Source organism: Geotrypetes seraphini, chromosome 8, assembly GCF_902459505.1.
Source record: "Geotrypetes seraphini chromosome 8, aGeoSer1.1, whole genome shotgun sequence".
In the NCBI taxonomy this organism is placed as follows: domain Eukaryota; kingdom Metazoa; phylum Chordata; class Amphibia; order Gymnophiona; family Dermophiidae; genus Geotrypetes; species Geotrypetes seraphini.
The window spans coordinates 152,523,612-152,547,771 of NC_047091.1; the positions used below are offsets into that span (position 1 = coordinate 152,523,612).

At 39.3% G+C, this 24,160-nt stretch overlaps 1 protein-coding gene across 2 annotated transcripts in view; it reads right to left on the bottom strand.

Moving 5' to 3' along the window:
- The window catches only part of DNAH10 (dynein axonemal heavy chain 10), a 543,078-nt gene that overhangs the window by 504,432 nt on the left and 14,486 nt on the right, over positions 1-24,160 (bottom strand). For both annotated transcript variants that reach the window (XM_033954155.1, XM_033954154.1), the window contains exons 5-8: positions 21,476-21,591; positions 15,496-15,721; positions 12,280-12,437; positions 6,035-6,265 (exon numbers count right to left, since the gene is read on the bottom strand). In XM_033954155.1, coding sequence (XP_033810046.1) covers positions 6,035-6,265; positions 12,280-12,437; positions 15,496-15,721; positions 21,476-21,591 — 731 coding nt within the window. The remainder of the gene's footprint in view (positions 1-6,034; positions 6,266-12,279; positions 12,438-15,495; positions 15,722-21,475; positions 21,592-24,160) is intronic.

Sequence of the window (24,160 nt, forward strand, 5' to 3'; positions counted from 1 at the left end):
CATTCTACTCTGCACCCCACCAATCCTTTTCTCGGATTGACTACATTATGGGCTCTAAGGACATTGTCAATATAACCGACTCAGCAAAAATTCACGACATCACCATCTCAGATCACGCTGCTGTTTCCTGCACTTTGAACTGGACCCATATTGCCAAATCTCGACAATGGAGACTGAACAACTTCCTTTTACAGGACGACTCTTTTCTATCACACATCAAACATGAATCTCAAACTTTCTTTCTCAACAATACCCCTTCTGTTTCTGATTTTTCTATCGTATGGGAATCCTATAAAGCTTGGTTCAGAGGTGAATCAATCAGCTTTGCAGCTGCCCGTCTCAAGCAAAAGAAATCGACTCTACTTCAACTTGAAACTGACATACATAATTATGAAACTCAGCTCTACCATCGCTTTGACCCGTCCACTTATAAGAAATTACAACAATTAAAATTTCAATATAATGAAATATTTAGCTCAATTGCATCTGCTTCAATATTTAGACGTTCCATAACGTATTATACATCTTCTAACAAATCTGGACATCATCTAGCTACCTATCTAAAGGGTAGGCATACCAAACAACGTATAACTCACATCAAAACTTCATCGGGCCACCTCCATACTACCACTAAAGACATATTGGAAGATTTCCGTGTCTTTTATGAAAACCTGTACACCTCTGAGTCCTCTTCTCCAGAACCCTTCATCAAGGATTTCCTTCAATCTCTAGACCTACCTTCCCTCACTTCCACTCAACAACAATCCCTAAATCTACCTCTTTCTACGGAAGAAATTACTAAAGCCATCTCTCTACTACCTTCAGCTAAGGCACCAGGTCCCGATGGACTTACTCCTGAATTCTACAAGTCTTTTTCCTCATGTCTGACTCCACACTTACTTACCTATTTCCAACATCTTATTGACTATCCTGCCAACTTACATCGATTTCTGGAAGCAAACATCATTATTATACCAAAGCCAAATCGTGACCCTCAACTTGTGAAGAACTACCGACCAATATCGCTTTTGAACCTGGACTATAAAATTTTTGCAAAAATTTTGGTATTACACTTAGAAAAAGTTATGCCCACCCTGATCCACAGAGATCAAGTGGGTTTTATGAAAGGTAGATATGGTGCTGACAATACCAGACTTTTATGTCATGTTCTCCACTCCACTCTGTCTGATGCTCAATCTTCGGTAATTGTCTCCCTTGATGCAGAAAAGGCCTTTGACAGGGTAGAGTGGAAATACCTTTTCTGTGTATTATCTCATTTTGGTCTTCCTCAGTCATTCATTCAAATGATTTCTATACTATACCACCATCCCATTGCTAAATTGATTGTTAATGATGACACATCAGCCCCTTTTCATTTACACCGAGGGACTAGACAGGGCTGCCCTATGTCCCCTTTATTATTTAACCTCGCTTTAGAACCCCTACTTGCAGCCATCCCTCAATCATCGTGCATCAAAGGTATCAAGATTGCTCATGTAGAATTCAAAGTCTCGGCCTATGCTGATGATGTTCTTTTGTATTTAACTGACCCACAATCTTCCCTACCCTCCTTAGTTCAACTTATCTCTTCCTTCTCCTCTATGTCTGGATACAAAATCAACTGGGATAAATCTGAGATAATGTCCCCCAATGACTCTTGTGCTCCCTTCTCCAATATATCCTGCCCATTCACTTGGGTCTCCTCTGGTATTAAATATCTAGGCCTCCCATTTGACAAAGATATCTCTTCCTCCACTCAAACTATCTCCACTAGACTCCTTTCTCAAGTTAAAGATACTTTATCTTCCTGGTCTCCGCTACACCTCTCCTGGTGGGGAAGACTAGATACTTTTAAAATGATGGTGGTACCAAAAATCACCTACATTTTCAACATGTATCCCCTAATGTTTCCCCTTTCTCTTTATAAACAATTGGAAAGCCTTATGCTACGCTTTCTTTGGAACAACAAACCACATCGTATTTCCCTCTCAAAACTGAAAGCTCCCAAACAACTCGGAGGGGTTAATTTCCCTGACCTTCGCTGCTATCACAAAGCCTTCCTTCTGAGACAAGGTGCGATGTGGCTTTCTCCATTGGACTCCTCTGATATTCCCAACTGGCTTTCCCTGGAGACAGCACTCATGCACCCTTATCCACTGCTAAGACTTAAAACTCTCTCTCCCAATCCTATTATCTTGACCACCTATAAGCTTCTTATGGAACTTGATAAGCATCTAGACATCCCATGGTGCACTTCCGCTTTCTGCCCTATTTGGAACAACCGCCACTTCTTGATAGATAAAAAACCCATTGCCTGGCCTTCCTGGTTTACCAAGAGCATTTGGTCTTTAGGATCCATCTCTCACCCTGATGGTTCATGGCTCACCTTTAATGAGTTAATGACATCCTTTTCTCTTCCGAGCTCCCAATTCTACCACTGGCTACAATTACGCTCTTCTATCAAACGATCAGGTTTTCACTCCTCTGTCTCTAATTCTATACTTACCTTATATACTCTCTCTCACCAATTCCTAAACCTAGGACACACTGCCTCACACTTCTATAAACTCCTCAAGTCTTACCTTCCCAACCCAATCACCCCCCTCTTGAAAACATGGGAACGAGAACTAGAACTGCCCATCACTGAGGAAGTTTGGTCTCATATCTTCCATTCTACTTTCCATACTTCCAGATCAGCAGCCTTTCTCCAAAGCATGTTTTTCCTTTTACACAGAGCCCCTTGGACCCCCATCAAATCACACTGCATAAATCCTATCTATTCAAAAAACTGTTGGGCATGTCAACAAGAAAAGGGATCTCTGAAACACCTCTTATTCTCCTGCTCTACGATACGCTTTTTCTGGAATGAGGTCTGGAACACAATATGCTCCATTTTTCACTTGAACATAGCTCTCACTTATCAAATGATACTACTGAAATCCTCGGCATTTGATCCCCCACTCCCAGAAGATGATGCATATCTATTAGATATGCTACTCTCTCTAGCTCTTAAGCTTCTCCTCAGCTCCTGGAAGAATCTTACTTTAGCCTCCCACTCCCATTGGTGGAACTCAGTTTGCCTTACTTATCGCACTGAGGCCTATTTAGCTAAATCCACCAATAGATTCTCTCGCTTCAAACTCAAATGGAACTCATTGAAACTTTTTCTTCATATCTCTCCTTGATTTCTCCACCCACCTTTATTTCCTTTGACTCATGCTGCTTAGTTATTGTAGTACTTATAGTTTACAAGTTATGAGTTATACAATTGTTATATTTACATTCCTTTTTATGATGGAAATGTATGATTCCTTATCAATCCCTATGTTTATATCTCAGTACATGCTTTGTATGACTCTTGTTTTCCAATCATCTGTATGTACTTGTTTATTACAAAATTTTTCAATAAATAAACCTTGACTAAAAAAAAAAAAAAAAAAAAGGAATTGGTTATTGGAGAGGGCAGAGTCGGATGGCCATTTTTCTCAATGGAGAAAAGTAAATAGTGGAGTGCCGCAGGGATCTATACTTGGATCGGTGCTATTTGACTTGTTTATAAATGATCTGGAAATTGAAATGGCTTTTTCCATGTCAGGTATTTGAGAAACCAGTCATTTCTAGATGTTTAGCAATAGTTCCATGAGCTAGTTTAAGATTACATTGAGGTCTTACGGACTGGGGATTTCTTTATTAAAGATTGTGAATGCCACAACCCCTTCATGAATTTGCATGCTCATTTATATGCACATGGTTGGCCACTGCTATGCTCAAATATAATTTCACCAAGGAAGTGTTTCAATCAAACTCCAATAAGTGAAAAAAATTGTGGTGGAAGTTCCTTGAAGAGCAGATAAATGGATCTAGGTTTTCATGCCCACACCACAAGGATAATCTCTTCCACTTGGTGATATACAAATTCCTGGTAGCTAGCAAGCACAAGCCAAAACATGGTCACATTGGGCTTTCTGAAATAAAGTGACCTTTACCATACTGTGTTGGACTGTATTTCATCCTACTTTTTTTTACCATATATACTCAAATATAAACTAATCCAAATATAAACTGAGGTACCCTTTTTTCCCCCAAGGGGGAAAAAGGTTTGACTTGAATATAAACCAAGACCCCCCCAAAAAAATCTCAGTTTATATTTGAGTATATATAGTAGGAGAAGCCACAGGTACAGCAATATTTATTGTACTGAAGAGGGTAAAGTATGGGAGGAATTTAAAATATAGGTTTGAGTTCAGTCATGTTTTTAATAAATGTACTTTTCATCTATTTTCAGTCATTATTAGTTGATCTTATTATTTCACTATTTTCTAAGGAAGGAGTAGGAGGTGTCCCCAGAATCATTCAAGACCAATAAACCTGCCTTCCAGTGAAACAATATAACAATATTTAAACAAATGACCTGCGCTGTTGCCCTCCATGCATGCTCCTACCAATGCTGTAGTCACAAGCCCTCCCTCACCGAACAACACTGGCGTTGCTATCTTGCCACCCCTAAGATGACCCATGCCATTGCCCTCCACGCACACCCATTCCCCCTCCCCCCAAGCTGACATCATGCTTACCCATCAGCTCTTGAAGAAAAATCTGCCGCCGTCTTTGGTCTGTGTTGGTCCGACGCGGGGTCTTGAGAATCTGCACATGCTCAAAGCCTACTGGTTCGAGATGCTCGGAGATTCTCAGAGGGGGTGGGAGCTGGCAGGTCTTGAGCATGCACAAGGTTCTGCACTGGATCCATAATGAAACAAAATATTTTATAATGATGACGTCAAATATCTAAACACCATAAAGATCACAGAGTCACTGCAATATAATTCATATAATCTTGATACTCAATCTTTTTGAGGACCAAATGGGGTATCAGACAGCCCAACAAACAATTTAGTTTGAAGGGATAGATTCTTCATTTGCCCCACGGTACCTCCTCCTCCATACTTCTTATTTTTTACTATTTTTTAAAAAATAAAATATAGTTTTATATTTTTTACTATTTTTTTAAAAATAAAATATAGTAAAAAATAAGAAGTATGGAGGAGGAGGTACAGTGGGGCAAATGAAGAATCTATCCCTTCAAACTAAATTGTTTGTTGGGCTGTCTGATACCCCATTTGGTCCTCATAAAGATTGAGTATCAAGATTATATGAATTATATTGCAGTGACTCTGTGATCTTTATGGTGTTTAGATATCTGCACTGGATCAACACCTAGCATTGGCGGTGGCAGCTTTTTTTCTTCAAGAGCTGATGGGTAAGCGCAATATCAGCTGAGGGAGTGTGCATGGAGGGCAACGGCATGGGTCATCTTAGGGGTGGCAAGATAGCAGTGCTGGTGTTCTTCAGGGAGGGAGGGCGACTGACTACAGCGCTGGTGGGGGTGCACATCGAGGGCAAAAGTGCGGGCTATTTTGGGGGTGGTAGGATAGCAGTACCGGTGTTCTTCGGTGGGGAGGTAGGTGTGTCATCAGGGATTGAAGAGAGGACTGACTGTCGAGTGATGGCTTGAATATAAACCAAGATATTCATTTTTGGGCCATTTTGTTGGTCCCAAAATCTCAGTTTATATTCAAGTAAATACAGTATATCTTGGAGGTTTTTGTTGGATGTTGCCTCTTTCTTATGGTTCATGCAGTAACATAGACAAGAAGATTCAGAGGTCCAGAAATATGGCAGCCACTGCGTACACTCAGAAAGTTTTTCTTTGATTTTTCGAACTCAAAGATTGTTGGGTCTAAAATCGGTGCTATCAAAGGATGTCTCCCCCACTGGAGTGGCCAATTTCGCCTTGCTTGTCAATGGATAGATGTTTAGCACTTCCACTTTCTCAGAGTAAAGTCATCTTCTCTGAGATGAAGGGATTTTTAAATTTAAAACAAAGGGCGCTGCCTTTTTTCACTGCCAAAAATGTTCCCAAAGCGATAAATTAGCAATGCAATATTTTCGATGGGCACAAAGAAATACTATACTAGAAGTAAGGTAGTAATGAGATGGATACTAAAATATTTTTTAAAACAACAGATTAACTTACCTTCAGGTGTCGCTCTAAGGTGGAAAGAAATCGAACATTATCTGCAGCTTCCACATGGTATTTGCTCAGTTCAGCTATAACAAGATCTATATTTTGGATGACTACTGGGTCATCATTTCCTACAATTTCCAAGACTTTCTTCACCACAGGCAATTTTAGTTGCTCACTGAGAGCGCTCATTGTAGCATTTCTTTCCCGCCAAAAATCTATTTCTGCTAATGGACCAAAGCCCTGAGGATAAAGAGGATTCAATATATTTGTAAGGTAAAGACAAATTGCAAAATAACCCCAGGATGTTTCACACTGGTGCAAAATGCAAGAAACCTCTGCACAGAATAGAGCCCCCATAAGAATTTTAATATACTAAATATTGAGGGAACATCTCATAGTTATTTCACATTTGAATGACTGAGCTTGCACTTTTAAATGAACTAGTTAGAATTTTAATAACATCGGGGCTCTTTTACTAAAGGGTGTTATTAAACATTCTAACTAGTTCATTCAAAAGTGCAAGCTCAACACAGGACTTTCCCATGCACTAAGCCCAGATGTATGTCAAATCTAATTTTATTATGCAAAAGAGAAATACAAACTACACAACATTACAATATACTTCACCAATTCTAACACAGGGGTCCTTTTATTAAGGTGCCCTAATCGATTTAGCGCATTCTACAGATTAGCACACGCTAAATGCTAAGGCATCTATTATATCTTATGGGCATCACGTTAAATTGATTAGCGCACCTTAATAAAAGGACCCCACATGCGGGAAGGTTCTCAACCCTTATAAACTTCTCCCCTCCCTGTAATAGCATGCTGCCAGAGAAGATCCCCCTGATTTATCCCTCAAGAGAATAAGCCCAGATTTAACGTGGCACAATTTAATGCATTTTGGAATAATTTTTTTTTTTCAGATCATGTGTTAAAAAGTTAATCCTCCCAGAGCCCATTGATAATATACCAGATTGGTTCTGGTTAGAGTGGAGACTCATGTTTCCTTTGCGTCTTGGTCATGTTGTTAGTATCAAAATGCCAAGGTTATATAAAGATCATAAAATATTTGTTGATACCTGGAAAACTTTAAAGTATATAAGTATCTGACTCCTATTCCAATAAATAAATCAACAACTCAAACGATTTGGCTAAACCCCAAGATCAAAATAGGTGGTTTTAAAATCATTTGGAAGCATTGGATGTTGGCAGGGATACGTACTTTAGAGGATGTAATAATTAATGGTAAACTGCTTGAGTTTTCACAATTGCAACATAAATTTGGTCTAAATAAATCACAATATTTTAGGTGGTTTCAATTGAAGCAGGCCATTCAGGCGGGGGTTCCCTGAATGGAAAAATCTTAATAATTATCATAGCCTAGAATTCTTGAGCTTTCAGGTGGTTTCTACTGGTCACCAGGCCGCAATGTGGTACAAATTAATATCTGGATTTGTAAACAAAAAGCCAAAACATGGTCTTAGAGACATTTGGAGCATTGAGATTAAGCATCAAATTAATGCATCTCAATAGCCACGACTTTGGTCTTGGAGGATGAGATGTACAGTATCAGCATCTATGAGACAAACATGGTTTTTTCTTTTGCATAGAGCTTTTTGGACCCCTGTTCGTTTACAAAAATTAGATAGCTCCAAGTCTAATAGATGTTGGCACTGTCATCTTGAGGCTGGGACATTAGATCATCTTTTATTCTATTGTCCATTTATATTATTATTTTGGAAATCAATTTGGCCTCAAATCAATAGAATGATGGATAATCCAGTAGCCTTGACTTATGATATTATTTTATTTGGTACAACAATGAGAGCAAAGAGTCAAATTTCATCACATAATAACAAACTTTTATTTATATTGACTGGTGTAGCAATTCAACAAATAACATACAATTGGAAAAATTATGACAGATTAAGTTATAACTTTTGGTGGAATTCGGCATGCCATATAAAATGGAGCGCACAATAGCAACACAAAAAGGTTACTTTGGTAAATTTCTGAAGATTTGGAGACCATTAGCAGATTTTTGTAATGATTAATAACATTTTCCCATAATAAGATATTTGTTAAGTGGGGATGGGGGTGGGTATTATTTTATTTATCTCATAATATGTATGAATTAATTAATACATTTTGATGTATTCGGTTAGATTTTCTGAAATAGGTAGGGAGGGATTGGGGGGTTCCTATTTTATTTACATTTGTCATTTTTATTAAATGTATTATATAATATTTAAATCATTATAAAATATGAATATAAGTATGATAAATTGTACTTAAAGTGTTCATAAAGAAAATCAAGTGTGTATTTATAAGATTATATGAATTTTTCTAATACACTTGTTGTAATATGCAAAACTGAATAAAGAAATTAAAAAAAAAAAAAAGTTAATCTGGGACCACTTACTACTTCCTATTTAGGAGGTACTAAGGGACATTTTTAATAAGCTAAGGTAAAAAGGGCCGTAATAAGTCCCTACAAGGGTTTTTCCTACATGCTAAGGTCATTTTTACTGACATCATAAAAATGTCCTGTTTCTATTTTTTGTATTAATGGCCATGCGCTAATATTGGCAACAAAATAAAGGATATAGTGATGTCTGTGTATATGTTATATAAAGCAAAGGGGGAAAGACCTCAAATGTCCAGGTGTTTAAGCATTTTTAAGTTCATGGGGCTATGAACATCATGATTGGTCAAAAAAAAACTCCGGTCCTCGAGAGCCGTATTCCAGTCGGGTTTTCAGGATTTCCCCAATGAATATGCATTGAAAGCGGTGCATGCAAATAGATCTCATGCATATTCATTGGGGAAATCCTGAAAACCCGACTGGAATACGGCTCTCGAGGACCGGAGTTCCTTACCCCTGCCTTAGGGGGTCGTTTACTAAGGCGCGCTAGCCGATTTAGCGCACACTAAATGCTAACACATCCATTATATTCTATGGACGTGTTAGCATTTAGCGCACATTAAATTGGTTAGTGCACCTTAGTAAAAGAGGGGGTTGGTTTGCTGATATGTTAATTTTATCATGTATATTTATCTATTTTTAATATTTTTTTTATAGGTAATCAAATTGAATCTCTTTAGTGTACATGTTATTAATCCATGCTTAAAACACTTCAGTGCAGAATAAGCTGTGGCAGTGTATGGTAAAAATAATACACTTGTTGGTATATGAAAATGAATAAAAAAATTTAAAACACACACACAAAAAAAATACTCAACTTAGGGCTCCTTTTACGAAGTCGCGTTAGCGGTTTAACGCGCGTAATAACACGTGCTAAACTGCCAGACGCGTTAGCCGCTACTGCCTCCTCTTGAGCAGGCGGTAGTTTATCAGCTAGCGCGGGGGTTAGCGCGTGATTAAAAGTCACGCGCACTAAAGCCGCTAATGCGACTTCGTAAAAGGTGCCCCTTAATGTGGTCAAAATGAAAAATGCACATCAAGCATTAATTGGAAAAAAAAAAAAAAAAAAAGCTTCCGACGGAACTTTGGCCTGTCCGTTTCACTTTAAACGGCTTCTTCAGGGAAAGTGCTACATCAATGTACCGAAACTGCTCAAGAATTAGCCATAACATACTTGCTACTTAAGCCAGGGAAACACCATTCACACACTGCTTTACTGCTTTACTTTTTGACCACATTAAGTTGAGTATTTTTTGCCACATACTGCCACAGCTTATTTTGCACTGAAAGGTTTTAAGCATGGATTAATATTATGTGGTAGAGATGAATGTGCTATTGTGAAATAACTTGTATAGAATATTCTTTTGTGCATTTGCTGTTCAATTTGAAAATGAATAAAGAATGTTAAAAATAAATAAATAAATAAAATAGAATAAAATATGCACTAAAGAGATGCAATTTGATCTTCCGATATAAAATTAATAAATAAAGATAAGTGATAAAATAAATATATAAGCAAATTAAGAGGAGGGTTTTTTTTCAAATTCTTTATTCATTTTCAATCTTACATCAAGTGCACAAACAATAAAACAATACAATTAAACACATCACTTGACAATCTTTCTGATTTATCTTACAATACATAAAATTACCACCCTCCCCTTCCATCATTCCTTTATTATTTCCCCAATAAGAAAAATGTAAAATATACTTCCCCCTCCCCCAATCATTAGACGGCGTATATTACAATAGAAAATGGTGTTTACTCATTACAATAAGAAGTTAATGGCTCCCAAATTTTATTAAATTTCTTATAGCTTCCTTGTTGTATAACTATTGCTCTTTCCATTTTATATATGTGACATAATGAGTTCCACCAGAAATTGTAATTGAGTCTACTGTAATTTTTCCAATTACTTGTGATATGCTGAATGGTGACTCCTGTCATTATCAATAAAAGTTTATTGTTATGTGATGATATTTGGCTCTTTTTCCTCATAGACATACCAAATAGTACTGTATACATTAAGAAGGTTTTTGACCAATGATGATGTTCATAGCCCCATGAAGGGAAGGTGTTTTAACAAATACTTAAACACCTGGGCGTTTGAGGTCTTTTCCCCCCTTTGTTTTGCAAAACATATACACAGACATCACTAGATTCTTTATTTTGTTGCCATTTGCATTTATTGGGATAATAGTAGCTCTTTAACGATTATTTTTGAATTTCTTTCATGTGCTAATATTGCCATTAGCACATGGTCATTTCAGAAAAGACTCTTTGAGAACTTACTGCCACTTAGGCAGTAAGGGCCAGATTCTGTAAACGGTGTCTAAATCGGCAGCCACCTACAAAAATGGTACCGGCCACGTGCCAATCAGGCTTAGGCACCATTTAAAGACTAGCAGCTAACGGCGCCTGCCACAAAACTTAGGCATCTGCAATGTAGGCCAGGGTTTTACGGGCCTAAGCTGCAGATGCCTATGTTCTTTTGAGAATCAAGTCTAACGGCACCTAAGGTCATATCCACCCCTAAACACGCCTACTTTGACCTTAGGCAACGTTCGATGACTCCTTAGATGCGATTACGGCAACTACCTTCGTAGGCGCCCACATTTTTAAACGAGTTTTTAATCAGTTTTTAACAGTGTGGTTAATTACCAAGCCAATTAAAATAATTAAGTTAGGCAGTGGTATAGAGTCTATCACTACCTAACTTAGGGCGCTGTTTATAGAATCAGGCCCTAAGGTCTCAAGCGCTGTCTGTGTGCTAATCAGTTAGTTAGGAACGTCCACTCTGATAACTTATCTTTTAGCATGCAGTTACAACCCCCCCCTCCCCACCTCCCCCCCCCCCATTTACAAAACCGTAGCATGGATTTTAACGCCAGCTGCAGCGGTAACAGCTTTGACATTCTTAGAATTCCTATGAGCATTGGAGCTGTTACCACTAAAAAACACACTACAGTTTTTTAAAGGTGAGGGTAGGCACATTTGGCAGTTACTGCAGGACTCTTGAGCATGTCTCATAGTACGCCATTTCAAACTGCTTTAGGCATACGTCACTGCCTACCGCTGCTTAGAAAAAGGCTTTCCCTTATCATGACCGGGGTAGCCATACAAATGGTTACGTGCAACTAGAAGAACTGGGATCGCCTTAATTTTAATTTTTGGTGGGCAAATTTATGTTTAATTTATAGATTTGAAAAAATGAAGGCGGATATGCTGGGACATACTAAGAGATTTAAGTTAATCTGGGGCCCTTTGACATCTTTTATGGATTCATTGTAGTTGTTTTTCCTTTGTTCCTGTTGGTATATTGCGAAACACCCAGGGGGAGGGAGGGCGGGAGGGAGTATTTCTTTGTATGGTTCTATTCCCTTATGAAATGTTGGTTGGGTGGGGTTTTTTTTATTGTTGTATGGATTTTGATTGATTATAAATGCATATATGATTAATATTATTTGTATAGATACTGTATTGCATTTTTGTTGGTTTTGAAACTCAATAAAGATTTAAAAAAAAAAAAGGAAAAGGGTCCCATGCACTCCCATGTTAACTCAGTTAGCCAGTTAGTACACACATGGTATTGTGAACATAAAGTTGGTAGCATTTCCACATCCATCATCCGCTCATGACATGTCCTTCCATAAAACAGTTTTGATAAATAGCTACCGCACAAGTTAGCACGTGCTAACAAGCAAAATACACACATTTTGCAGTAGCCTGTTTTTCACATGCTAAGCATGTATTAAGGCTTAACACCTTTTAGTGAAAGGGCCTCATTATACTTTATTGTATAATTAAAGGAAACAGACATATTACCTGTGCTGTTCTAGTCAGCTGGTCTTCAATAGCCGTTGATATCTGTATTTGCCAATTCATAACACACTGCCCTAACTTTTCAACCATTAACGGATCTTTAGCAAGTTGTATTATGTCTACTTCTACATTTGCAAATGGCATTTCCAACTTAATCTCTCCTAAATGAAAACAAATGTGGAAATATGAAATAAACACCTCCTTTTCCAAGAGTACTAATTGTTAAGACAAAAATTATGTATCTGTTTCAAGACCCTAAGACTTGCATTTCTGAATTTAATATTTTTCTAAAACTGAGTTATTAGAGAGTCTACGTGTAAAATCTGACATCAATTAAGTTTTTGTTAGAACTTAAACTACATGAAAATTAGAGCCATAATATCAAACCATAATAAACTTGAAACTTAATTTTAGAGCCTAATGTGGCAACCTCATCAGTCAAGGTATTCATTTTAATGCTGCTGCAGTAGCAGAGGACAGACAGGAATTGTGTGGACACTCCAGTTCACCCCTGGGTACTCCAGAAATGGACTCTGCATACACTACTGTTTCAAATCATTATGCCACAATAGTGCCTTCTTCTTGGCTCAAGTTTCATTTCATGACTACTTCAGGAGTTGGTTTCTCTCGTATTACAAAGGAAACGTTATTTAAGTACTAGGTGATTTATTTACTCCCTTTTTGAAAACTTCACCCAGAGTACTGTACATCAAGTATACTCTGGACATAGGTAAGCACTTAGAACCAATATTCAAAGCATGTTTGGCCTAGAGCAGGGGTAGGCAATTCCGGTCCTCGAGAACCAGGTCAGGTTTTCAGGCTATCCACAATAAATATGCATGAGATAGATTTGCATCTCAAGGAGGCAGTGCATGCAAATTCATCTCATACATATTCATTGTGGATATCCTGAAAACCTGATTTGGCTCTGGCTCTCGAGGATTGGAATTGCCTACCCCTGGCCTAGAGAGTTGTATGCAGCCATTAAAATCATTACAAATTCTAAAAAATATGACCATGTTACCCCTCTGCTGGAAAAAGCTCACTGGCTCCCAATAAAATAAGGATCTTTTATAAAATTTCAGTATTAACATTTAAAACATTAATAACAAAGACCTCCCAATTCATTTATAAACTTCTCATTCCCTATGAACTGTCCCAAACACTCCGCAATATTGGAATTCGCTTCCCACCAATCTGAGAACTGAAAAAAATTTACTTTTCTTTTGCAATTGCATTTCATACTCTCCAACCTTGTGTTACCCATTAGTCAAATGTTCAAATTTAGTTTTGTTACCGTACTGTAATTTTTTTTTTTAACCCCAAAATCTTTTTATTGTAACTCACTTAGAAATCTTGATAAGCGATTTTATCAAATATTATTAAAACTTGAAACTTCAAAACTTGAATTTAGCACAAACCCACCAAGACTCATTCCATCCCCACCATTAATCTCCTCTATCCCCACCCATACCTGCAGGAGTCAACACTATTATTTACTTGCTTGTAGCCTTCTGCTTCTTCACAACCACAATAGCATCCTGTGGTTTTCTGGATGGTATTCACTATTCAAACAATGAGTGTTTCAAGCCTCAATCTGGTGTTTCAGCTGCTTCTCTAGGTATTCCAAGCCTCATTTTGGCCCTCCAACTGCCTCTGTACATTTGAAACCTCATTATGATGGTCCAATTGCCTCTCTTAATACATTTCAAACTTCATTCTGGAGTCACCAGAGATTTTGTCCACTCTTCCACAGGAATCCCACAGCAACATCTTCCATTCCCGTGGGAATCCAATGGTAACTTCTTCCATCCCCATCATACTGTGGCTTTCTTCAGAGCATGTATAACTCACAATTTTAGAAAGCTGGGATATGCTTGTGCAAATCGAGACTACATACATATGGTAAGGGAGCATAGTCTGGGCATTTTTTAGTTAGGGCTAAGGTTCAACTAAAATACTTATGCATTCCCCTTTTCAGAAAGGGAATGCAGATTTATGTCTACCAAGATCAGTGTTAGGATTTACATCTCCCAAGGACCTCAAGATAATTTAAAGGTGCTCCTTTTGTGTGGTGCTCTCCTAGAAGGATTAAGGGAGATAGTCTTAATTAGAGAATGACACAGGGGCAAATTTGTCCCTGTCCCCACAGGAACTCAATTTCCCCATCCCTGCAAGTTTTGTCACTGCCCCTGTCCCATTCCTGTAAGCTCTGCCTTAACCACACAAGCCTCGAACACTTACGATTTTAAAGTGTTTGAGGCTTGTGCAGATGAGGACAGAGCTTGCAGGAATGGGGCAGGGACAGGAAAAGAACTCATCAGGATGGGATGGAAAAATGAGTTCCCACAGGGACAGGGAAAAATTTGTCCCCGTGCCATTCTCTATTCTTAATCCTCCAGTATTTTTGTTCTCCCACCCCCCAAAGCTATACTGGCAAATGATATTAGGCTCTCTGACAACTTAGAGAAAGAGAGACATGTAGGTTTTTTAAATGGTAGGCATACACATGTTCTGAAATACCAACATGCATGTAAGTATATGTTGCCAAGTTATCTCCAAGTTCTCTCACTATAGACACTAACCTATGCTAAATGGCTACTGCCTCCACACATACATGTCCATTCCTGAATGTTTTAGAAAAGGCACTATATCAGCAGATTCTTTTCTAAACCTAGTGGAATTTGAGATGTCCTGACCTGGATGTCTCAAATACGATATCTATATGCTAGCTAAAATCCACCTTTATTTTACCTACCCTTAAATGTCAACACAATACACATTGTGACAATACACAAAGATGACAAGGAGGAAGGAATAGCATAGTGATTAGAGCTACAGCCTCAGCACCCTGAGATTGTGGGTTCAAACCCACGCTGCTCCTTGTGACCCTGGGCAAGTCACTCAATTCTTCATTGCCCCAGGTATGTTAGATAGATTGTGAGCCTGCCAGGACAGACAGGGGAAAATGCTTGAATATCTGATTGTAAACTGCCAAGATAACCTTGATAAATAAAATTTTAAAAATTCAAATGACCTCACAAGGCCCATGTTTTGGCTTATAGCCTGCGTCAGTGTCTGTTAGTCCCCCTCTTACTTCTGGCTAATGGAAGATTGCAAAGTCTCACCAAACAAAAATTATTTTAATACAAATAAGTGCTGACACTGCTCCATGCATCACAAACCACAAGACTATTAGAACAAAATAAAAAGATTTACCCTCTATCTGCTGTATTGTTGTCTGAATATGGTCCAGAAACTTCTGCATGGTCATTAACAACTCATCCCTCATGAACTGAATGCTGGGTAATTCTGTGACATGTTCCTTGAGTTTAGAAGAGTCAATAGCAAGATGTTCTTTAGATTCTGGCATCTGTTCAAATTTTCTTAGACGGGAAGCATCCTCACTTTTGTGTTGATTGAAAGACAAAATAGGCATAAAAACCTACAAAATAACAAGTACTCCAAATTAGATCAATCAAGACTTCCCACATCTGTCCTGGTGACCCCATAACCAGTCAGGTTGTTAAGAATTCCAAAATAAATAGGAATAAGGCTTCATTTCTGGGTGAATAGTCAGGAATGTAGTTCTACTACTTTCTTTCTTTCAAATTCTTGAGGTAAAAACTTATCTCTTTGACAAATTTCTCTGACCCCACTTCAACCTGATATACCTCAACCTGATGTATTTCCAAAACACTTCCAGATAAACCTGGCTAAACTTAACATGCCAATGTAATTTCAAAAGTTCTCTGTAATGTTGCTGTCTGTATACAATCTCTTCCCTTGTAAACCGCTTAGAACTGTTTGTGGTATGGCGGTATATAAAAATAAAGTTATTATTATTATTATTATTATTTTGTTCTCCAGGGGTGTCCAACCTGCGGCCCATGAAGTATTTTGTGCGGCCCCGGTCGAGGGTGATGCAGTGTTTTCCTCTGCTGCCCCCGGGTGTTTACCGTCTTGCCGGCTCCCTCCTCTGTCTTGCTGCAGCATTTGCGCGGCCCCAGAAACATTTTTTCGGCCAATGCGGCCCAGGGAAGCCATAAGGTTGGACACCCCTGTTCTAGACCCTCCCTTCTAGAACATAAGCATTGCCATACTGAGACAGACTGAAGGTCCATCAAGCCCAGTATCCTGTTTCCAACAGTGGCCAGTTCAGATCACAAGTACCTGGCAATTATCTTCCTCGGCACTATTTGAGTATAGGAAAAAAAAAAAAAACAACTAAAAATGAAAACAAAGAGGGAGAGATCCATTGCTGCCTTGGTATACAGATAAATAGACTGAGAAGGAGGGCATCGGCTGTTAAGAGAGGGAGCATTGGCACATACCAGGAAATAGATGGAAAAAGAAGCTGCAAAGCGTACTATGAACCACCAAAAGAGCTTCTTTCTGATTGTAGCAAGCAACAAATATGAAAAAGAGGGGGAAGGGATCTCAGAAACCTGCTCAGTATATAAGGAATTGAAAACAGTCTGAGACTTATCAGTTCCAGATTTCGATCATTGATCCTGAAAAACCCCTCCAGTGAGCCACAGACAAAACACCATGTGCTTTCATCTTGTCTCTAAGGGCATCCGGCATAGGGAGCAATAGACTTCACTCAACAATCAAAGGCAATATCCCCAAACACACACACTCACTACAACGAATGCACACGCTAACTCCTGTATTAAACTAAATTCCCCAGGGACTAAGGGCTAGATTCACTAACCTGCCCGATCGTGTGCGATCCGTGGCAGACCAACCAATTCACTACGGGTCCATATTCAAATGGGGGAGATCGGAGGAACACCCCCCACCAACTGCTGCTGAGCGATCCCGTCACATGCGCAGACCATCTTCTTTGCCTGTAGAATGTAGATGGTCTGCACATGCACTCCATGCTCCTTCGAGTTTTGCTCTCCACGCAAAGAAGAAACTTTTGTGAGCCCGTGGTTAATGCAAGTTGCCCGTTATGCAGAGACCAAAGCAAGAAGACTGAAATGACTGCCACCCCGACTCTCCTGCTCTCTCCCACCCTTCCCTGCAATGCAGCCCCTTGCCTAAAAGAAGAATATGACCGAAATGAAATCCGTGCTGCCCCAACTCTCCTGCTCTCTGCCGCCCTTCCCCATAGTGCAGCCCCGCTTGAAAACCACGGGCTCACACTGCGGGGAAGGGCGGCAGAGAGCAGGAGAGTCTGGATGGCAGAGAGCAGGAGAGATGCCTCAGCTGGTTGAAATTCAGAGGACCCATAGGAGAGAATGCTCAGGAGAGTCAGCAGGGACGTGAGCGACTGGTCTTCAGCAGTCACTTTTTTTTTTTTTTTTTTGATCGGCCAGCCCAGTTAGTGTTCCTTAATTTTTTACTACTTTTGGATGCCCTTCCCCTCATTTGCATGCGTGGATTGGAAGGTTAGTGATTGCATGCGGATCAGGAAGGTTAGTGAATCGGGTCGGGGTCGCAAAGGGGTTGCTAAGTGGTCAGGACTTGATTGGTGAGCTTAGTGAATCTAGCCCTAAATCCCTTATCAAAAAATTTTAAATCCTGCATTCAGCTGTATAACATTACTTAGCATTATTTCACACACAACCTTTATCAAAATATTAAAATAAAGAATATGGTTTAAGTGGTTGCAGCTGAAGCAGGCTATTCAGGAGGGGTTCCCTGAATGGAAAGATCTTAATACTCAGTATAGTTTGGAATTCCTATGCTTTCAGGTGGATTTTTTGGGTCACCAAGCCGCACAGTGGTATAAATTGTTGTATGGATATTTGAATAAAAAACAAAAAACTGGTCTTAGGGATATTTGGAGCATTGAGATCAAGCACCAAATTTCTGCTTCTCAATGGCCACGACTTTGGTCTTGGAGATTAAAAAGTACAAGGTCAGCATCTATGAGACAAACTTGGTTCTTTTTGTTACATAGAGCTTTTTGGACCCCAGTTCATTTACAAAAGTTGGATAGCTCTAGGTCTAATAGATGCTGGCATTGTAATTTAGATGCTGGGACTCTAGATCATTTACTTTTTTTCTGTCCCTTTGTCAATGCCTTTTGGAAGTTAATTTGGTCCCAAATTAATTCAATGTTAGAAAATCATGTTGCCCTATCCTATGATACTATTTTATTTGGAACGTCTATGAGATTCAAGAGTCAAATTTCAGTAAATAACAATAAACTTTTGTTAATACTGACGGGGGTTGCCATTCAACATATTACTGGAAATTGGAAGGACTATACTAAACTTAATTATACCTTTTGGTGGAATTCAGTTTGTCATATTTATAAAATGGAGAGAGTGCTTGCTATACAGCAAGGAAATTATAATAGTTTCAAAAAGATTTGGGGGCCATTGATTGCATATTCTAATGATTAGACACCTTGGACACCTTTTTATTACATAGGACTATATTTAATGTGGGGATGGGGAGGTATGTTATGGGATTAAATGGGTTTATTCCTGATGAATGGGATGGGTGGAGGAGGGGTCTTTTTTATATACATTTGACAATAATTGTTAGAATGTCAAGTGATTTGTACAAATTATTTGATTGAATTTTGTACACTTGTTGCAAGAGTTAAAACTGAATAAAGAATTAAAAAAAAAAAAAGAATATGGTTTCTCAACCCCTCAAAATTCAGGGGTTGTACTGCTTCTACAATAGCAACCATTCATATTAATCTCAAGCATAAAACATCCATTCTAATAAACATACTTACACCTAAAAAAAAAATACAATGTATCAACTTAATCCCCTGTTGTAAATAGTATCTCTGCATAGGAAGTATTGTCAGAGGGAGAGCTGCCAGGGCCACGAGGAGCACATTGAAGTTGTTACTCATGGCAGTGAACAACTAGAGGTACGGGAAAAAAGGGGGATGCGCATGGCAGGGGGGATTGGGGAAGGAGTAGGGGACAGAGATGAGGGTGGGGGCGGGGCGCCTCTCTCCCTTGCTACACCACTGGACTTAGGCTAGGATTCTAGCCACACTTAGGGCTCTTTTTACAAAGCACTAGGGCCTTAACGCGCGGAATAGCATGTGCTAAATTGTCGCACACGCTAGCCGCTACTGCCTCCTTTTGAGCAGGCGGTAGATTTCCAGCTAGCACGCACTATAGCGCGCGCTAATCCAGTGCGTGCGATAAAAATGCTAGTGCGGCTTTGTAAAAGGAGCCCTTAGTATGCAACATCCAGGTGCCTAACTGTAGGCAACTTAAAGAGAACTACTCTTTAAGCCCGTTACATTAACGGGTGCTAGAATATATGTGTCTGTCTCTCTCCCTCCCACTGTCTCTCTCTCGCCCCTGTGTCTTTTTTCCTTTCTTTCTGTCTCCCTCCCTCCTGCTGTCTGTCTGTCATTTTTTACCTGCATTTCCCTGTGCAGCAGCAACAGCATTCCCCCCCCCCCACCAACTTCCCTGTGCAGCAGCAGCAGTGGTATTTCCCTTCCCCTCCAGGTCCTTGTGTAGCAGTAAAAACATTTCCCCCCCACTCCCCCTTCCCTACTCTTACCACGATGTGGCCTGCTCCTTTTGGCCCCTCCCCCTTTCCTTCCCACGGTCTAGCCTGCTCCAAGGGCCCCCCCCTTCCCTTATTGTGTTCCTCGCAGGCAGGCCCAGCTTCTCCCTGCACGTTATCTTTTTTTCATTCTGTTGCCCTCCCTCACATGGCTGCCTGCCTGCCTGGTCCCATTGAGCGGCTCGCGGCTGGAGTCTTTTTTGTCGGCGCTTCCCTGCCCACCCCGCGGTCTGGCCTGCTCCGGGAAAATTTTTTTTTTTAAGTTTAAAGGTGTCGCGGCAGCTCCTCTCAATCCCCGCCAGTGTCGGAAGCTTTCTCTGACACTGGTGCGGCTCATGAGAGGAGCCGACACCGCGATCTTATGGAGAGCAGGGAGTCCAGCGCTGGCGGCCAGGTGATGTAAGGCTGGGGACTCGCGCATGTGCACCCTGCCGCCACAGACCTACTGATCATGGATCAGAGATCACGGAACACTCAGGTAAGAGTGTGCATGCACATCTAGGGTTTTATTATATTAGATTATCCCCTATATACCTTAAGAATAAAGCAACTTCTAGGCAATAGTTATTACTTGATAATTACTGTGATATAAGTAGATATCCCAGCATAAGTTCAAGTTCAAGTTAATTTTTATTTGATAAATCGCCTATTTAAAACATTCTAAGCGATGAACAGTATAAAAAAACAGTGTAGGGAAACATACAAGTTTTGAGACAATTTTTAAAACAAGATTTTAAGAGACAAAATTTGTTAGGACAATTAAAATAAAACAACATTTTAAGAATCAAATATTAGGACAAAACATTAAAAAGTCAAAATTTAAGAAAGGTATTCTAAAATGTTGAGACTTAGTGACAGACATGATATAGAGGGGAAAAAGGGTAAAAAGTTACAATAGACTAACTAGGAAAAACAAAAACATAAAAAGGGTAAAACACACAGGGAAGGGGAAGGAGAAGAGAAAATAAATAAATAAATAATAATAATAACAATAATAAAAATAGAAATAAAATAAGAATGGTTTAGTCGATTAATCATTAAAAGCATCATTGAATAAAGAAGTTTTTAAGAGTTTTTTAAAAGAGATAAGGTCTTTTTCTTTTTTAATAAAAAGTGGCAAGGCATTCCAGGTTTGAGGGGCTATAACAGAAAACATTTCATTCCTCCTAGTTCCTACAATTTTTAAAGATGGAATTGATAGTAAATCTTGAGAGGACGAACGAAGAGAATGAAATGTATGATGTGGTATGATCATTCTGGAGATAAACTGCGGTTCATTAAATAATAGTGTTTTAAATACCAGGAAAGCTACTTTAAAAGTAATTCGGTGATTGACAGGTAGCCAATGTGATTTGATTAAAAAAGGTGTAACGTGATCATATTTTTGGGCTTTATAGATGAGTTTTACTGCTGTGTTTTGTATTATTTTAAGTCTCTTCTTTTCTTTTTGTGTTACATTAAATAACAGAGAATTGCAGTAATCTAATCTAGACATAATCAAAGAATGAATAAGTATGTTGATAGATTTTGGTTCTAGAAAAGCCGAAACGGAGCGTATCAGTCGAAGTATCAGTAGGAAAAGCGTAATATGTATAAATAGGTACTATAGAGGTATCTCTCTGGTCTGCTGCTATATACTGCAAAAAACTGGATGGATTTTTTTATTTAAACATCCTTTATATCACATCTTTACCTGTAAAAATACATTCTTGAGCATCAATAAAGTATGGCCATTTAACATGCCATATTCCAAAACCTTCGGCATTTCATTAGCAGCTTCAATCATGTCATTGGGTTCATTGATAGTTTCTAAACAAAAACAGATCATTAAAACTACAACAGTATTAACAATATAACAAACATCTTCCCCAAATTCTCGTTAACTTTCAAGGGGCAGGCAATATTGTGTTTAAGTAAGGTTCTCTCAATTAAATTTTTACAAGAGCTCTTATTTTATGTGTAATAACTGGGCGATATGAAATTGAGGTCTCATCTCAGTCCCTAGTGGACAGTTGACCCCACAGTGAATCCTACTGTCACAATTTAGCATTAGTTGGAGTTCACGTGAGATTGGTTCTAGGCTGGGTCCCCGAATTGGATCATAAGTCACACTTTGTCAAACTATAAGTTGTATTCAAATCAAGAAAATCATATAAAGCAATAATTTAAATATAAACATGCAACAAATATCCAACTTGACATCATTTTGATCTGTAACCCTCCCTTCTTAAACACAAGTGAGATTCCAAAGGTAAAACTTAGCATAGCCAATGCATTCTGATAATCTTCATGTTCTAGGTTGTATGTTCAGCAATCTGCATCACAAATTTTGCTGTAGTTGGGAGTTCCAAAAGGGTTCCCAAATACAGCAAAATTTGTCTTCCCGCATGGAGGCCTGATTATTTATAGTCTATCATTCCATTGTGAATAGATTTATCATTAAAGGCTTCCATTGTGATAAAGATGGAGGATTTGCATTCAAACATCAGGATAATATACTTTTTTTCCCATATTAGAGAATGACACGGGGACAAATTTTTCCCCGTCCCCACGGGAACTCATTTTCCCATCCCTTCCCAGAAAGTTCTTTTCCTGTCCCTGCCCCATTCCTGCAAGCTCCGTCCTCATCTGCACAAGGCTCAAACACTTTAAAATCATAAGTCTTCAAAGTTTGTGCAGATAAGGCAGAGCTTACAAGAATGGGGCAGGGACAGTGACAGCAACAAAGCTCGCAGGGACAGAACGGAGAAATTGAATTCCCACAGGGATGGGGAAAAATTTGTTCCCGTGTCATTCTCTAATCTCAATATCCCCATCCCGTCCCCACAAGTTCTGTCCTTTTCCCATTCCTGACAGCTCTGCCTTAACCAAACAAAGCCTCAAATTCTTATGATTCTAAAGTGTTTGAGGCTTGTGCAGATGAGGATAGAGCTTGCAGGAATGGGACAGGGACAGAGCTCATGGGACGGGATGGGAATAGAGAGATCCCGTGGGGCGGGGAAAATTTGTCCCAATGTCATTCTCTAAAGCTTCATAAATTCCTTCAAATCTTTAGATAAGGGGTGAGCCAAATTAAATATATCAAACAACAAATTAAAGTTTAAGAGGCAGCTGATCCTAAGAGAAGGGCCACATGTGAGAATATGTATCTACTTGAGTGTGTTGAGGACCAGGAAAATCAGGGGATTAAGCCAATATCCATGTTACTGGTCTCTCTGGAACAATCAAGGAGCGATAGCTGAGGAGAGTATTTGAGATGAGCATATTGAAAGCTTAGGGATACTACAGACAGAGTTGCCCATTATAGTAGAGAGGTCACTCTGACTGTGAGCATGAAAGGAGGGTAGTTGGAAGCTGAGCCTAGTCGTTGCAAAGATAGAATCATAGCAATGTACCATGACAGAGAGATCTGATGATAGATGGCTCCAAATTCTTATTATTTCAAGATGTTTCATTGCATGTTTACGGCACTCTACAACGTGGAGTTGTACAAGAGGGGCATCAGACTCACTGGAGCATGATAATAAGTCCCAAGTGTTTGAGAAACCACAGGACTTAATGAAAGTCATAGTGCAACTACATGTATGAAGAAGCCAAAAGGAATGAAGGTCATGTGTGCACCACAAAGCTCTTTTATTTTTAAATAGAATATTTATTTATTTATTTATTCAATTTTCTCCCCAGGGAGCTCAGAATAGTTTATATTAATTTATTCAGGTACCCAAGCATTTTTCCCTGTCTGTCCTGGTGGGCTCACAATCTATCTAATGTACCTGGGGCAATGGGGGGATTGAGTGACTTGCCCAGGGTCACAAGGAGCAGCATGGGTTTGAACCCACAACCTCAGGGTGCTGAGGCTGTAGCTTTAATCACTGCGCCACACTCTCCCCTGTGAGTTGTTTGGTTAAAGATCTGTAATGGCTGACTGTATCCAAGTGTGGTATTAAAGTGGTTAAGAACATAAGAATTTTCATCTCCAGATCAGACCCTGGGTCCATCAAGTCCGGTGATCCGCACATGTGGAGGCCCCGCCAGGTGTACCCTGGCATAGTTTTAGTCCCCATATCACTGTATGCTTCTCAAGGGAAATGTGCATCTAATTTACGCTTACCTGTATCACTCTATACCACTCTTAAGGAGATGTGCATCTAGTTTACTCTTAAATCCTAGAACAGTGGATTCTGCAATTACTTCCTCTGGGAGAGCATTCCAGGTGTCCACCACTCGCTGCGTGAAACAGAACTTCCTGATATTCGTCCTGGACCTGTCCCCCCTTAGCTTCAGTCTATGTCCTCTTGTCCGTGTCACATTGGACATTGTAAATAACTGCTTTCCCTGCTCCATTGTGTCGAAACCTTTCAGTATTTTGAAAGTCTCG